This window comes from Moschus berezovskii, chromosome 10 (assembly GCF_049115385.1).
Source record: "Moschus berezovskii isolate FMDL1 chromosome 10, NW_MosBer_1.0, whole genome shotgun sequence".
In the NCBI taxonomy this organism is placed as follows: Eukaryota; Metazoa; Chordata; class Mammalia; order Artiodactyla; family Moschidae; genus Moschus; species Moschus berezovskii.
This window is the reverse complement of record NC_142469.1, coordinates 19,890,069-19,908,298: the sequence shown is the minus strand read 5'-3', so window position 1 is coordinate 19,908,298 and position 18,230 is coordinate 19,890,069. Positions and strand designations below refer to the sequence as shown.

At 44.2% G+C, this 18,230-nt stretch overlaps 1 protein-coding gene across 1 annotated transcript in view; it reads left to right on the top strand.

Annotated features, from left to right (window-relative positions):
* The window catches only part of IMPG1 (interphotoreceptor matrix proteoglycan 1), a 164,099-nt gene that overhangs the window by 128,097 nt on the left and 17,772 nt on the right, over window positions 1–18,230 (top strand). Inside the window, 1 exon segment of the mRNA XM_055433698.2 lies at window positions 1,856–2,075. Within this exon segment, the coding sequence (XP_055289673.2) occupies window positions 1,856–2,075 (220 nt within the window).

The window sequence follows — 18,230 nt, the reverse complement described above, 5'->3', positions numbered from 1 at the left end:
TTTTATTTATTTATTATTTTAATTGGAGAATATTTATTTTACAATACTGTGATGGTTTCTCCCATATAGCAACATGAATCAGCCACAGGTACACATGTATCCCCCCTATCCTGAACCCACCTCCCACACCCCTCCCCACACCACCCCTCCAGGCTGTCCCAGAGCATCCGCTTTGGGTGCCCTGCTTCATGCATCGGATTGGCACTGGTCATCTATTTTACATATGGCAATGTACATGTTTCGATGCGATTCTCTCAGCTCATCCTACACTGTCCTTCTCCCACTGAGTCCACAAGTCTGTTCTTCACATTGGTGTCTCCTTTGCTGCACTGCATGTAGGATCATGGGTAACGGATACATCTCTGTTTCTACTTGTGAGAAGGGGAAAGTGAGGAACCCCAGGGCAAGCCATATCCTAAGCAAGTGATGCCAAAGTTGCCCACACCTCTTTCACTCATATCCAGTTGGTGGGAATTGGTCACGTGGCCACACCTTGCTGCAAAGGAGGGTGGGAAATGTGGGCTCTAGCAAGGCAGCCTCTTAGCCATGAAGAAGAGGAGAATGGATTTAGGGAAAGGGAGCAACTAGTTGTCTGTGCATGAAGTGAGGACAGGGAATTCCCACTAGAAACCAAAGCAATGTTAAGACACAAAGAATGAGTCTAGTCAAAGTACATGGGAGAAAATAGGAGAGAGTAATTCCACACTCTGTATAAAATTTCATTTTATTTTCATAATAACCTTGAGGGGGCGGTTACTGGAGGTGGTACCAACATGTGGGTTTGGGTCAGGGTCTGGTGGGGTGGAGATGGGGACAAAGGAAAAGCAGGCCTGGGCCAAGCCTGGGGGATTATAGTTTGTATCTGTGCCCTCTCTGGGTTTGTGGGTGTCGGTTCATGAAGGAGAGGTCCCACTTTCAGAGCCAGGAACAAAGCAGACATCACTGAGTTTCAGACATTCCTGAAAAGTGACCTCCAGGATGACTGTGGGGAATTCCCTGGCAGTTCAGTGGTTAAGGCTCTGTGTTTCCAGGGTTCGGATCCCTAGTCAGCAAACTAAGTTCCCACATGTCATGGGGCGTGGCCAAAAAAAAAAGAGGATGGTTGTGGGTCTCAGGAGGCAGGTGTGGGAATATCAAGCACAACTCCCTGAAGCATCATTTTAAGATACTTAAATTCTACTTAAGGTCCTTAAGGAACCATTTTTCTTCTCTCTCACAATTCAAATAAGAGCACTGAGGTACAACTTAGTAGGTTATGCGGATTGATGAAGTCACACATCTGGTTAGCAGCAATCTGAGGACTGACACCTAGTCTCCTGATGACCAAGTTCTTCACAGTTTCCACTGCAGGGAATTTGTGGTGACATGAAACACCCTGAACAGACCAATGAGCCCATGTTTATGCTGTTGTTTATTTCAATAGGTCATTTCAAATTGGTTGCTTCCAAACAGATGTTCCATTTACCAGGCATAGGTCAATCTGCTATTGCTCAGTTTGGAACATGTTTTTATTTACTTGGATTGTTTTCTTTTTTTTTAATAACTGAACCTGGCATCCTTGCTTGGCTGACAGTGTTGACCAGGATTTCTTTTTCAATCCTCTGTTCTCACAATTCATCATGAAGAAAATCACTGCCCATCCATCTCAATGCACAGAAAAGTGGAAATATGGGACATAATCACTGCAAACAGGTCATTAAGTAGTGGTGTTCTGGGCTCACATTAAATCCAAACACAAATATAAAAAAGGACCTGGAATGTATGCCTCAGATAATGAAATGTGAGTATAAATGAAATTAGCGGCAGCTGAGCAATTTCAACACCGTTAAGAGTAAACTGTCTTTTGTTCTTGCAGCTGGTTCCGTATCTGCGATCCAATCTTACGGGTTTTAAGCAACTTGAGATACTTAACTTCAGAAATGGGAGCGTGATTGTGAATAGCAAAGTGAGGTTTGCTAAATCAGTGCCATATAACCTCACCAAGGCTGTGCGAGGTGTCTTGGAGGATTTTCGTTCCACAGCAGCCCAACAACTTGATCTGGAAATAGATAGCTACTCTCTCGACGTTGAACCAGGTAAAAGAATCCAACCCAGAAAATTGTGGGGGTGTGTTGGTTTTGCTTGTTTGTTTAAGCATGCAGCTCAAGTTTGAGGCCACAAAAACCACCTTACAATGGCATTTAGCAAAATAATCTTTCAGGAGCTATGAATCAATATAGCAGAAAGGTAGGGCCCTAAGGCACTCAAGTTAAGGTTTTCCTTCATTAAAAAGCAAACAGCAAGCATGTCTCTTGCTTCACAATCTGGGCACTTTAGTTTCCTCACAGAACAAAACTTTTGCTATGCCCAAGAGATTTTTCTTTTTTAAATGTGACCGACACCTAAGCTAATTTACATCCTTTCAGAAGTCAAAAGCACTTTATCAGTCAACAGCAACCACCTACGAAAACTTCCAGTCCTGGTTAACTGTGGTCATCACCTCTTCATAGCATAATTCAGGGTGAAACTGAGACAATGTCCCAAGGAAAGAAAAATAATCATTAGACCAAAACTCCAACTTGGAAAAAACCCACTTCACCATCACCCAGTAGGAGAATCATGTCCCTTTCTATATGTATACCCTAGATCAGCTTCCACATGTGCAGGTTAAAACAAAGTAGAGTTAGGTGTGAAAAAAAAAAAAAAATTAAAGATACAGGGGCTTAGCCTGAGCTATATAATAGAAAGCAAACATTTGTTCTGATAATAAAGCTCAGTGTATTTTACCAGTGTAAGAAGCTATGCCCAAATTGGGAACTGTTTCCACCATTAGCTTCAAAATTCTGTTTTCTAACCAACAGAAGTAAATTTCTTAATTCCCCGGAGTGCAAGGGGGCAAGGCTCCAAATCTACTGGCAAAGCGACCTTCCAGTCAGGTTCAAAGCAAAGCTTCCTAATTGGCCATGAATTAGTGAAGTGGATCTGTAACATCCTCCCTGGATTTCCCCAAACTAACAACCCAGGCAGAGAGAAAGGCCTTGGGCAAAATGCAAACAAAAAGCCTCTGTTGGGAGGCACTTATCTTTGACAGAGCAGAACTTTGAGCAACTTTAAGAAAATTGCCTCCTACCTTAGTAAATAGGATTATTAAAAAGACAGAGAGCCCTGAAGGTGGTGAGCCCCGGAGCACTTACCTTTGAACACAAGCAGCTAAGCAAACCCTCTGGACCCCCTAGAAAATCAAAGACCTCCTAAACGCTAGGAAGATACTGCCTCTTCCCCTGAAAACTTCCAGTGGGTCCCTGCCAGTTGAAATCAGAAGACCAATTTTTTCCAGTCAATTGAAAACAGAAACATACATAGGGAGAACTTAGCATAAGAGAGGCAAGGGCCCAATCCTCTCCCTCCCTTCCTCCCCTGCGGAGCTGACAGACAACAAAGAGACCCGTCCAACAATAGAAGATCAAGCAAGGAGCCCAGTTGAAGCAGGGGAAAACTGGGCACCTCTTAGAAAGAGGGCAGGAAGCTGGTAATGCATTTGCCAGTGATGCACAAGAGACCCTGGTGATGCTGGAAGGAAGCATTGCAGAAAGTCATGACTTTGTAAGACCATGGTCCTGAATCTGTTTGCTGATGATGCTGAAAACTCAGTCTTTATGCATGCGTGCTGAATCAGATCTCAGAGACAGAAGTTTGGGTGAAGTAGAAAAGATTAATGTTACTGCAAAGGGGCCAGCAGTCACATGCCTCTCAAAACTGTATGTCCCAACCCAGAGTTGGGGGCGGGATTTGGTGAGGAGTTTTATAGCAATCGTTCAAGCGCAGGGTTGCTGATAAGGATTTTTTTTGTACCAGGCTTCAGTTCAGTTCAGTTCAGTTCATTTCAGTCCCTCAGTCGTGTCCTACTCTTTGCGACCCCATGAATTGCAGCACGCCAGGCCTCCCTGTCCATCACCAACTCCCGGGCTTTACCCAAACTCATGTGCATCAAGGTGGCCAAAGTATTGGAGTTTCAGCTTTAGCATCAGTCCTTCCAATGAACACCCAGGACTGATCTCCTTTAGAATGGACTGATTGAATCTCCTTGCAGTCCAAGGGACTCTCAAGAATCTTCTCTAACACCACAGTTCAAAAGCATCAATTCTTTGGAGCTCAGCTTTCTTCACAGTCCAACTCTCACATCCATACATGACCACGGGAAAAACCATAGCCTTAACTAGATGGACCTTTGTCGGCAAAGTAATCTCTCTGCTTTTTAATATGCTATCAATCAAAATTATATTTACAATACTTAGCATAACCTTTGACACACTGTAGTTGACTAACAAATGTTAGTGGTGAATATGATAGCATCATCATTAGTAAATGGACTAATAATCTGTGATATGAACAGGGTACCAATAGAAACAATGAAAAGTACCGTGACAAGGTATTTGTGTGGAGGGTCAACTGAAATTATTTCACTAATTTCTCATGACCAGTTCTGCTGTGTAGCCTTTCCTCTAAGAAGCCAAGAGCAAGAGAAATGAGACAGTGCTAACATGGGTTTCAGTCCTTGCATGCTTGCTAAATCACTTTAGTTACGTCCGATTCTTTTGTAACCCTATGGTTTCATGGAATTCTCCAGGCAAGAATACTGGAGTAGGTTGCCATGCCCTCCTCCAGGGGATCTTCCTGACCCAGGCATTGAACCCGCATCTCTTGTGTCTTCTGCATTGGCAGGCACGTTCTTTACTGCTAGTGCCACCTGGTCCTTCCTGAAGCCAAATTTATACTGATTACTTTAATGGCAGAACAGTAGGGGAAGCTAGAGAGCATTGGGCAGCCTGGGACATTACCTTACTCTGCGTCTGGCTAGATAGTTGGAAAATTCAGAAGCTCTGAATTTTTGATACATTGGAGATTCATAAAATAATTGAATGAATGGACAGATGGATAGATGGACAAGGTCTGCCAAGAACGACTATTGTGAGCCAGCCAGGACATAAATAATGCCTGAACCAGCAGGTTGGAAGACAGCAGATTTAGAAAGCCAAAATTTATTTTATAAAAGTTAAAAATAAATAACAAAGAACTTTATGAACTACATATTTCAAAGTGGATAAATCCAGTATTCAGAAGGGATCCTATTTACAGTGAGAAACCACTGTGCCATCTACCCCCAGAAATGCTCCTTCCACTTGACAGGGAGCTGGACAAGGTAGGAGAAGGCTGGGCTTCCTCCTACCTCGCTGGTTTAGTCATTTCACAGAAAGCAAAGTGAAGAGCCATGCATGTAACCAGCAACTGGCTGAGACTGATTAGACCGTGACCATCTTCTGCTGCTGCTGCTGCTAAGTCACTTCAGTCGTGTCCGACTCTGTGTGACCCCATAGACGGCAGTCCATCAGGCTCCCCCGTCCCTGGGATTCTCCAGGCAAGAACACTGGAGTGGGTTGCCATTTCCTTCTCCAATGTGTGAAAGTGAAAAGGGAAAGTGAAGTCGCTCAGTCATGTCTGACTCGCAGCGACCCCTTCTACACACGTGTAATCCAAAACAATCACTGCTCATTCACCACAGTTACAAACTGTAAACATGTGAAAGTCCCTGCCCAAAGGAGCATGCCCAATGGCCAAGGATGGTCACTTACAACAATGCTGGGATCAAAGCTATTCCTTTTTCCTTTAAAGACCTTCTAATGAGCACTTTCTGATATGCTTTATTTTATGGTTCATTCACCTGGTCTTGTCTGACTCTTTGTGATGCCATGAACTGCAGCACGCCAGGCCTCCCTGTCCTTCACCATCTCCCACAGTCTGTTCAAACTCATATCTATTGAGTTGATGATGCCATCCAACCATCCCATCCTCTGTCGTCCCCTTTTCCTCCTGCCTTCAATCTTTCCCAGCATTAGGGTCTTTTCCAGTGAGTCAGTTCTTTCAATCAGGTGGCCAAAGGATTGCAGTTTCAGCTTCAGCATCAGTCCTTCCAATGAATATTCAGGACTGATCTCCTTTAGGATGGACTGGTTGGATCTCCTTGCAGTCCAAGGGACTCCCAAGAGTCTTCTCCAACACCACAGTTCAAAAGCATCACTTCTTCAGCACTCAGCTTTCTTTATAGTCCAACTCTCATATCCATACATGACTATTGGAAAAACCATAGCTTTGAGTAGATGGACCTTTGTTGGCAAAGTAATGTCTCTGGTTTTTAATAAACTGTCTAGATTTGTCATAACTTTTCTTCCAAGGAGCCAGCATCTTTTAATTTCATGGCTTCAGTCACTATCTGCAGTGATTTTGAAGCGCAACAAAATAAAGTCTGTCACTATTTTCATTTTTTCCCCATTTATTTGCCATGAAGTAATGGAACTGGATGCCATGACCTTTGTGTTTTGAACATTGAGTTTTAAGCCAGTGCTGATATGCTACTCTTAGTTGAAAATTTCTGTGAGTTTGGGAATTGCCAGAGAGTGATCCCATAAAGAAGAAAGCACTGAATATTCCTTTAAGTCCTATTTCATCGAAACCTGAGGCCTGAATACTATAGAGAGAATATGGGAATAGAGATGAATGTGGAGAATTCTGGTCCCCTTGGCTGGTCCCGGGCAATGAAGAGGCCTGTGGTGGTTGGTGCTATGAAGGCTGGGCTCTTACAGCTTCCATGAAGAAAACCAGCATTGTTAAAGAAAGAAACAATTACCAGTGACATTTGTTAAAGATGCAAAGGGAGACTTTATCCCAGGGGCACCATCTTGGGTGTAGGGACCACTGCAAGGGAGTCTCACAGTGGAGGAGATAAAACCCAGCTCTGAGCACAGCATGGCAGGTGGGAATTAGTAGCCAAAAAGCAGAGTGGGTCAGTGGATGGAAAATTACCAAGAAGGAACATCAAGGGTAAGAAGAGATTCTGGCTAAAATGACCTAAAAAAATTCTTGCTGAAGGCAAGCCAGGGTGATCAGACATCACTTGGGAGGGAGCAGACAATGAGGACCCTGATGATCAGATATGGAGGAAGCAAGGTTCTGGCCAAACCATCTTAGCATCATTCCTGCTAAAACTGAACAAGAAAGAGACAAACACAGAAGTCCAAGAGTCAAGGTCAAGTTTGAAAATTTTAGAGGAGCCTGAGTTAGGATCTGATCAAGGAGAAAATTTTTGTCAGCACCAGAGCTGGAGAGGCAGGACAGCAGCCACAGGAGTTTTGGTGGCAGAGGCACAAGCTACCATTGGAAGGTGGTGGCTGCTGAGGAGAGGGAAGTGGCCACCCGAGAGGGAGTAGTGCTTGGGGACTCAGCCAGAGACACAGGTTTAAAACACCCCCACCCTCATTCTCACGCTATTCATAGCCATTCCAATCCAGGCAGAGATAGCACCAAATTTGAAACACTTGCAACCATCGCTTCCTCACAGTTCAGTTCAGTCGCTCAGTCGTGTCCGACTCTTTGCAACCCCACGGACTGCAGCACACCAGGCCTCCCTGCCCAACACCAACTCCTGGAGTTTACTCAAACTCACGTCCATTGAGTCGGTGATGCCATCCAACTATCTCATCCTCTGTCATCCCCTTCTCCTCCCGCCTAATCTTTCCCAGCATCAGGGTCTTTTCAAATGAGTCAGCTCTTCACATCAGGTGACCAAAGTATTAGAGTTTTAGCTTCAACTTCAGTCCTTCCAATGAACAGCCAGGACTGATCTCCTTTAGGATGGACTGGCTGGATCTCCTTGCTATCTGAGGGACTCTCAAGAGTCTTTTCCAACTCCACAAGATGGATGGGTCATGGTGGAGAGGTCTGACAGAATGTGGTCCACTGGAGAACAAAACGGCAAACCACTTCAGTATTCTTGCCTTGAGAGCCCCATGAACAGTATGAAAAATGCTTCCACACAGAGTTCATTAATTTCATACGTCTATGAATTCATTCATTTTATAAAACTTCTTGAATTTGAAATGTAAACTGTTCTTAAAACAAAAAGAACACCCGTATACTTATTGTACAGTAAAGTGTTATTGTGTCAGTTCGCCTATACAATTTTAGTTTGGAGAAATATGCACAAAATTAGTATTTTGATTATAGAAGAAATGGGTGCTGGGTTTTAAAACAAATTAAGGGAAAATATTGATTTTCAATAGTTTTCTTCCTATTTTTTTTTTTAATCTAGAAGATGACAGGTATTTTGCTCCCAGTTTTTTAGCATGACTGGCTGATCCAGATTTTCTGCTTGTGGTGGTGTATTTGAGTGTAAGCTGTCATGGTGATTGACAGGCAAGCTGATTAAAATGTCTTCCTCATAGAATAAACCAGTGCAACCACCTGATTGTGCTGCCTCTCAGCTCCCTGGACCCCTGCTGCTGCTGCTAATTCGCTTCAGTCGTGTCCGACTCTGTGCGACCCCATAGACAGCAACCAGGGGCTCTCCAGGCAAGAGCACTGGAGTGGGCTGCCATTTCCTTCTCCAGTGCGTGAAAGTGAAACATGAAAGTGAAGTCGCTCAGTCGTGTCCGACTCTTAGTGACCCTATGGACTGCAGCCCACCAGGCTCCTCCATCTGTGGGATTTTCCAGGCAAGAGTACTGAAGTGGGGTGCCATGGACTCCTAGTGAAGATAATTACTTCGGCTTCCTAGAGAACAAGGACTCAGATTCTAATTTACACAGCCTCTGGCTCTGTAGCCAGTATGGTCTTTTCCAGTGTCTAAGGCTTGGCTGAAAGTGAAAGAGGAGAGTGAAAAGGTTGGCTTGAAGCTCAACATTCAGAAAACAAAGATCATGTCATCTGGTCCCATCACTTCATGGGAAATAGATGGGGAAACTATTTTGGGGGGCTCCAAAATCACTGCAGATGCTGATTGCAGCCATGAAATTAAAAGACACTTACTCCTTGGAAGGAAAGTTATGACCAACCTAGATAGTATATTAAAAAGCAGAGACATTACTTTTGCCAACAAAGGTCCGTCTAGTCAAGGTTATGGTTTTTCCCGTGGTCATGTATGGATGTGAGAGTTGGACTGTGAAGAAGGCTGATCGCCGAAGAATTGATGCTTTTGAACTGTGGTGCTGAAGAAGACTCTTGAGAGTCCCTTGGACTGCAAGGAGATCCAACCAGTCCATTCTGGGGGAAATCAATCCTGGGTGTTCATTGGAAGGACTGATGCTAAAGCTGAAGATGCAATACTTTGGCCACCTCATGCGACGAGTTGACTCACTGGAAAAGACTCTGATGCTGGGAAGGATTGGGGGCGGGAGGAGAAGGGGACGATAGAGAATGAGATGGCTGGATGGCATCACCGACTCAATGGACATGGGTTTGAGTGATCTCCAGGAGTTGGTGCTGGATGGGGAGGCCTGGCGTGCTGTGATTCATGGGGTCGCAAAGAGTCGGACATGACTGAGCGACTGAACTGAACTGAACTGAACTGAACTGAAGGCTTGGCTGATTCTCAGCAGTGCCCATCCCCCAGCACATAATAAGGGAGATCACAGATCAGGACACTGCTAATCAAAATCCCAAGTAATACCTAAAGGTCATTTTAGACAATATATGAAGTCTCCCTGATTCAGGCTGGATCTTGCAAGTATTTCCTTGAACTCATTGATGAAAACTCTCCTTGAAAGAGAATTAAAAGGGGAAATCTTAAGGGCGATAAAGGACAGCTGCTGGAAATGCCAAACATCAGGAATACATACCTAGCTTTGTCTCTGGGAAAGAATCTCAAGAATCTTTCCTTGGAAAATGGAGAAGCTATCCTACCATTTCAAAGTTTTTCCAGCCAGGATGGCCAAATATAGCAAAACTGAGTTACTGGGTGTCTTACCCCTTTTCTCTTTTCTTGCCACTTCCTTGGGAGAAACAGGCGATTAGAACTAGGGCTACAGAACACTGGAGGATCTCCCGCCTCAAGTCCAGTGTTCCCCAGCCCGGGAGCTGCTGGCTTTACCACCCATGCCTCCCACAGCCCTTATCAAAGAAGAGCCTCCAGTTGTGAAAAACATACCAGTCAATCAGGTAGATAGTGGTCGCAGTCGCTAAGTCATGTCTGATACTAGCAGTTCCAATGGACTGTAGCCCGTCAGGCTCCTCTGTCCATGGAATTCCCCAGGCAAAAATACTGGAGTGGGTTGCCATATCCCTCTCCAGCAGATCTTCCCAATGCAGTAATCAAAATCACATCTCCTGCATTGCAGGTAGATTCTTTACCACTGAGCAGTAGATGACGTCCCATTACTTCATGGGAAATAGATGGAAAAACAGTGGAAACAGTGTCAGACTTTATTTTTTTTTTGGCTCCAAAATCACTGCAGATGCTTATTGCAGCCATGAAATTAAAAGACGCTTGCTCCTTGGAAGGAAAGTTATGACCAACCTTGATAGTGTATTAAAAAGCAGAGACATTACTTTGCCAACCAAGGTCCGTCTAGTCAAGGCTATGGTTTTGCCTGTGGTCATGTATGGATGTGAGAGTTGGACTGTGAAGAAGGCTGATCGCCGAAGAATCGATGCTTTTGAACTGTGGTGTTGGAGAAGACTCTTGAGAGTCCCTTATAGTGCAAGGAGAGCCAACCAGTCCATTCTGGAGGAGATCAATCCTGGATGTTCATTGGAGGGACTGATGCCAAAGCTGAAACTGCAATACTTTGGCCACCTCATGCGACGAGTTGACTCACTGGAAAAGACTCTGATGCTGGGAAAGGTTGGGGGCGGGAGGAGAAGGGGACGACAGAGAATGAGATGGCTGGATGGCATCACCGACTTTGTGGACATGAGTTTGAGTAAACTCCGGGAGTTGGTGATGGACAGGGAGGCCTGGCGTGCTGTGATTCATGGGGTCGCAGAGAGTCGGACACGACTGAGCGACTGAACTGAACTGAACTGAACTGAATGGTTTAAAGAGGATATGGAAATAGATTTTATTTAAACAGAGAACAAAAGCAAATAATGAAATCTAAATAAAAAACAGAAAATACAATCACTGTATCATATCTATTATCTATTTAATAACTTCTGACTTTATAGAGGTGTGAAATGCCATTATCAATAGGAAATGGTAAATCGGTCCAAGCTACTGTCTTTTAGGAGTCAGCAAAGTGTTTCTTAAAATGTCACACAGTTAATATTTTAGGCTTTGCAAGTCAATAAAGCAGAAGTAGATGTTTTTCTGGAATTCTGCTTTTTCGATGATCCAAAAGATGTTGGCAATTTGATCTCTGCATCTTCTGCCTTTTCTAAATCCAGCTTGAACATATGGAAGGTCTCAGTTCACTTGGAGAATTTTGAGCATTACTTTGCTAGTGTGTGAGATGAGTGCAATCGTGTAGTAGTTGGAACATTCTTTGGCATTGCCTTTCTTTGGGATTGGAATGAAAACTAACATTTTCCAGTCCTTTGGCCACTGCTGAGTTTTCTAAATTTGCTGGCATATTGAGAAAACTCAATATGCTGCACTTTCACAGCATCACCTTTCAGGATTTGAAATAGCTCAACTGGAATTCCATCACCTCCACTAGCTTTGTCCATAATGATGCTTCTTAAGGCGCACTTGACTTTGCACTCCAGGATGTCTGGGTCTAGGTGAGGGATCACACCATCATGGTTATCTGGGTCATGAAGATCTCTTTTGTATAGCTCTTCTGTCTGCTGCTGCGAAGTCACTTCAGTCATGTCCGACTCTGTGCGACCCCATAGACGTCAGCCCATCAGGCTCCCCCGTCCCTGGGATTCTCCAGGCAAGAACACTGGATTGGGTTGCCATTTCCTTCTCCACTCTTCTGTCCACTTCTGCTTTATTGACTACACGAAAGCTTTTGACTGTGTGGACCACAACAAACTGGAAACTTTTTAAAGAGACGGGAATACCAGACCACCTGACCTGCCTCCTGAGAAATCTGAATGTAGGTCAAGAAACAACAGTTAGAACCAGATATGGAACAATGGACTGGTTCCAAATTGGGAAAGGAGTACAACAAGGCTGTATATTGTCACCCTGCTTATTTAACTTATATGCAGAATACATCATGTGAAATGCTGGGCTGGATGAAGCACAAGCTGGAATCCAGATTGCCAGGGGAAACATCAGCAACCTCAAATATGCAGATGACACCACCCTTATGGCTGAAAGCAAAGAACTGAAGAGCCTCTTGGTGAAAGTGAAAGAGAAGAGTGAAAAAATTGCCTTAAAACTCAACATTCATAAAACTAAGATCATGGCATCCAGTCCCATCACTGCATGGCAAATAGATGGGGAAACAAAGGACAGATGTGACAGTGACAGATTTTATCTTCCTGGACTCCAGAATCACTGCAGCTGGTGACTGCAGCCATGAAATTAAAAGATGTTGTTCTTGAAAGAAAAGCTATGACCAACCTAGACAGCATATTAAAAAGCAGAGACATTACTTTGCCAACAAAGATCTGCCTAGTCAAAGCTATGGTTTTTCCAGTAGTCATGTATGGATGTGAGAGTTGGACCATAAAGAAAGCTGAGTGTCAAAGAATTGATGCTTTTGAACTGTGGTGTTGGAGAAGATGCTTGAGAGTCCCTTGGACTTCAAGGAGATCCAACCAGTCCATCCTAAAGGAAATCAATCCTGAATATTCATTGGAAGGACTGATGTTGAAGCTGAAACTCCAATCCTTTGGCCACCTGACTAGAAGAACTGACTCCTTAGAAAACACCCTAATGCTGGAAAAGATTGAAGGCAGGAGGAGAAGAGGAAGACAGAGGATGAGATGGTTGGATGGCATCACCAACTCAATGGACATGAGTTTGAGTAAGCTCCAGGAGTTGGTGATGGACAGGGAAGCCTGGCATGCTGCAGTCCATGGGGTTGCAGTCGGACATGACTGATCGACTGAACTGAACTGACTGAATCTGCCCTTTGGAGTTCAGGCAAAGTCATGGAGACTAGAATCTGTTTCCAATAAAAAAGAAACAGGAAACACAGAGAGGCTTCCATGTCCAGGAACCCCACAGTGTCCAGCTCAGTTTCAGGGTGGGGCTAGTCTAGAAAGGGCAGGAGGAAAATAAAGAAATTCCTAAAAGTGGCAGGGTACTTCTCCTACTGTGAAAGCAGCTTTGGATACAAAGTAAAGATGCTCAGCTTGAAAGGAATGGAAGGCAAGAATGAGGCAGTGTTAGCCCAAACACAAGGTTTCCCTCTTGATGGGTGTCCAGCTAAATAACACAACCAAGCCAAAGAGCAGGAGGAGGAAGGATGCATTGCTTGTAGTAAGAAAGGAGAGCCCCATGGATCCTTCCCAAAGCAGTGTCTCCCCAGCCGCAAAACTGGGGAAGTTTTAAGCTAAAGGTACACGCATACTCATGAGGGACTTGAGAAGAGGAGAGTTAAGGACAAAATTGGGACAAAGGTTAACGGAGTCAGAACTTTAGTTGGTGGAAGTCAGCAGGACCAGAAAAGGTCAACATCGTCTTCCGTCAGGTTCCAGGTGACCTGGAGTCTGAACCTTCAGGCTCATCTTTACCACTGAAACAGAACTGGGAGTCTTTACAACTGATAAGTTATCTTTGTTATAGGTTTGTAACTTTAAAACTGATATGGTATCTTTGTTATTCCTTCCCTTGTTTGTTTCTGCCTTCTTTTGTTCCCTTAAGATTAATTACTGAAAGCTGTTCAAGGGCAAACATTGTAGCCAGGCTTAGATCACAAAATAGCTTAGGCCAAAGTGGCTTGTCTTATGTCAATAAAGCCATGCCTGGTTCTATCTCCTGGGAACCCCATTCCTATCTGCTTACAGCAGCTCAGTTAAAGTCGGGTTGTCTAACAGCCCCTGTTCAGTCTATTTGCATCTTCTTGGGGCCCATTTTTCTGTTCTTTCTTCCTTCCCACCCCGCCATGATTTACGGATTTTTAGTTAAACTTTTAAAAAATTTTGTGAAAGTCTTCAAACTAAGTGCCTAAAGCATTCCCAAGATTATAAAGTAAAACCCATAGAGTTTATCATTCATAAAATGCTGAAAATTTAGAAAATACTTGTTAAAAATCTATAAATAGTTACAAAGGACACATAAAGTAACTCATTTTTAAAAGATGAAGGGCAAAATTAATAAAATGCCTTAAAGATATAAAAATATTCCAAAAAACATTTTTGGGGAAGCCAGTTTTATGGAAATGGATATTAGGTGAATTGACCTCTAACCTATGAAGTAGGCGTCTGGAGGCCTGGGTGAGGACAATACTGAAAGATGCATTTGGGTGAGTGAAGAGCAGATGAAGTTCCTTTAAGCTGACAGTTCATAGGTCATTATGAACTGTGCTCTGCACAAGCAATCTAGTGGAATAGCAGGAGCAGAGCCCACATTTCTGTAAGATTGGAAAATAAGAAAGTCAACATACCCTGGCCACCTCCTGTCTTACAACTTGGAGCAAGGCTCCAACCCTTTCACAGATACTGGAAGGTAGGGGGTGCTATCTTCCTTGATGATTACATTTCAAAGGAGTGGCTTCCAGGTCCTGCAAAAAGTCAGGAGTCCAAATTCTGGCAAGAAGCTTTAACAAGATTTCCATGTCAAACAGACAGAGGAAGAATTTGCAAGTTTTCTAAAGTCTTACTCTTGATGCCAAAAATTTGGCCTCTGTGCACTGCTGCCAAATCAAATCTCAGAGACAAGAGTTTCTCGTAAAGCAGAAAAGAAGGGCTTTATTGCTTTTGCCAGGCAAAGGGGGATACAGTGGGCTCATGCCCCTCAAAACTGTGTGTACCAACCTGCTAGGATTTGGTAAGCAGTTTTATAGCAGTGGTTCAAGTATACGGCTGCTGATAAGACCAGGGTGTGTGCAGGGCACTCACTCCTTTAATCTAGTCTCAGGTGGTCTCTTGATGAGCTGGTCTCAGGTGGCCTTCCCTGAAATGAAGAAGGCTAACATCTTCTATTTATTTGGGGTTTTAGTTCTGTTGTTGTTGTTCAGTCACTCAGTCATGACCGACTCTTTGCGACCCCAGAGAGTCAGCATGCCAGGCTTCCCTGTCCATCACCAACTCCCGGAGCTTGCTCAAACTCAAGTCCATTGAGTTCTATAGAGACCTCAATACACAGTGTTCTGTGTATCCCTTGAGTGGAACCAGGACCCTGCCTGAAGGCTACACTGTTGATTCTTGGCTGCTTCTCCCAAGACTGTATCCCTTCCCTTCCATGATTAACAACTGTTCAAATCTGCCCTTGGGAACTCAGGGAAGGTGATGGAGGCTGGAGTCTGTTCCCTACAAGAAATGGGGGACACAGAAAAGTTTCTGTGGCCAGGAGCCCCACAGGGTCCTTCTTGGTTTCACACTAAGGAAAGAGAGGTCAAGGAAAGAAACCTGGGTAAAGATGAGTTGAGCTTAACAGTCCCCAGATGGCTTAACAATGGGAGGATGCAGCATTTCTTTTCTTTGTCCCAATTTTAATATATTTATAGGCAATGCCCAGACAGACCAATTATTTAGGTGCATTTGCAAAATCTGAAACAAAACCCAATCAGGTCTTTTTCTTTTCTTCTGGCCTAACATCAGGGTGGAAAGTGGATTTGGGTAGCAGTGCGGGGGGCGGGGGGAGTATTCCTCCTTCACTACTTGGGGACTAGAGAGAAAAAAGAAGAGAGAATGTGAAACTCCCCAGAGATTTCCAGGTGGGTCTCTTTCCGCATTCAGATCAGTCAGCACCAGGATGTGGGGCTGCGACCTCTAAAGCAGGGTCAGCGGTGGTTAGGGCAGAGAGCATCTCAGAGGCACAGGCAGGTAGGAGAAGCCACACGCTGTTGGTATGGCATGCGGTTTGCCTTTCACCTTTTGAAACTCCCTGAATAAATGAATCTGTGATATAAAAAGCATAAACCAATGTTAGAACCATGTGATTTATCAACTGAGAAGCTGAATAAATCACGGCTTGCTCAGTATTCTGCTGGCATCCCCGGCCACTAGGGTTGTCTTTCATTTAAGCTGGTCTGAAAATTCTTCAGAAGCATGTAGGGCTTTTATGCCAGTTAGCTGTGCAGGTTGAAGATTTTAAAAATGCAAAACTCCATATAACTTATTCTAACTTCTTCTCTTCTTGAATTCCTAAAAATCTTCCTTAAAAACAGGCAGACATCAAGGCTGGTAAGTGGTAAACATTGAAATTAATTACAGTCTGGCGTCCAAGACGCTTCCAGCCAGAATGTGGGTCAATGCTCATTTTCTCTGGAAAGTGCATAATTTGTAAGACTCGCACTTAGTCACCAGCTCTGTGGAGGTGGTAGTTGTCTCTCATCACAATGGCAATAAAAATGGTTCGGTTCAGTTCAGTTCAGTTCAGTCACTCAGTCGTGTCGAACCACAGCACGCCAGGCCTCCCTGTCCATCACCAACTCCCGGAGTTCACTCAAACTCATGTCCATCGAGTCGGTGATGCCATGCAGCCATCTCATTCTCTGTCGTCCCCTTCTCCTCCTACCCCCAATCGCTCCCAGCATCAGAGTCTTTTCCAGTGAGTCAACTCATCGCATGAGGTGGCCAAAGTATTGGAGCTTCAGCTTTAGCATCAGTCCTTCCAATGAACATCCAGGATTGATCTCCTCTAAAATCGCTGTTAATTAACACTATTTTTTAAATCTGAATAAATAACTACACAAAGTTATTTCCCCCTATTCCATAGTTGAAGAAACTGTGATTCCTAAAAGTGTAAGTAACTTATGTTTTACTGTTAAACAGTCACCAAGGGCTGGAACTGAATTCAAAGGCAGTTTTATGTGCTTCCCTCAACTCTACCTACTGTCTCTTTGTGAAAAGGAATCTTATTAACCCTCCCCCTACTGGTATACTGGAGAAGGAAATGGCAACCCACTCCAGCATTCTTGCCTGGGAAATCCCATGGACAGAGGAGTCTGGCAGGCTGCAGTCCATGGGGTTGCAAAGAGTGGGTTTATGCCTTAGCAACTAACCAACAACAACTGGGAATACGCCAAGTGTCTAATCTATTTAGAAAAGGTGACAACACACTTCAGTCTAATGAAACCTAAACGAACTACTAGGTTCTACACTCACCAAGTGAAATTTCCTACAATATTTTATCATATTCTAGAATACCAAAAAAAAAAATTAATTTATTCTTAGAAACAAAAATCCTAAACAACCCTTGCTATGTTCTGTTGTCCCTGCTGGGAGTGCCCCCTCCCAGCTGGGGCAGCCTCAGGGATTCTCCTCCAGGAGGCTCTCCCCAGCCTCGACCCATCTCTGTGTCTGGCTGTGTCTCCTGCTGCCCTGCGTCCCCCGTGCTGCCATCATAGGGGTTTTTCTGTTAAGGCCTGCTTCCACTAGGGAACCACAGTGCCAACTGGACTGCCAGACAGCTTTTGCCTGCTCCAGAGTTTCACCCCGTACCCTCAGCTCACCCCCAACCACCCCATGTAGCTTCCTTAAGAAGCTCACAGGGTCCTTCATCCAACCCTTAATGCAAACCCTCCACACGAGCCTGGGCTTCCGCCCAGCTGCAGGGCCACCTCCCACGCTGCTGTCGGGGTCCCCGTCTATCCTGGGACACTCAGGCCCTAAGAACAGTGCACCCGGAACCCCTCAGTTTGGCAAATATAAAAAATGACTGAGAGCGGAGATCATTCTTCAGCCTCTCGTCCAGGGTAAGCTATGTGTGTTTGCCTTGGAAGTGTTCCTGAAAGCCTACTATAAACAGGTTGTGGTGGTGGTTCTTGAGAATGGTAGAAAATTGAACTGAAACCCAAGCTTCTTATTGCATACCCCTTCAAGCCAGAAAAAAGTCCCATGAATAACTGACTCAATTCCACAAACTTGGAGTGTATGCTCCAACAGCCATGTGCATGGTCCTATGTATCATCAAAAAATTATTCTTAATCCTACACTTCAGCAATAAGTCATAAGCAAAACATTTCTGGTCAATAATAAAATGATAAATATGAACTTAAATGTAGCTGTTTGTTTTTAAGTTCTTTTAGTCACTGACCTGCACAACAATTCTGGAGCCTGGCTGCATCTCCTGCTGCCTTTGTTCCAGTAGGACACCTCGAATGGGAGATTTATTATATTTGATCTAGAGGAATATTAGTGATCACCTACTTTAAATACCTCTTTTTATAGAGGGAAGAAATGGGTCTCAAAGTTGCTAACCCACATTCCAAGGCCACAGACAATTGCTAGCAGCCAGTTCTTCTCACCCAGGGTGCTTGGGCGTTGACAGCAAGGATGAGCAGGTTAACTCCACAGCAAGTGAAGCCAAGCCCACGAAGTCCTCTGAATTTAGGAAAATTAGCCAGATGCACATGTGT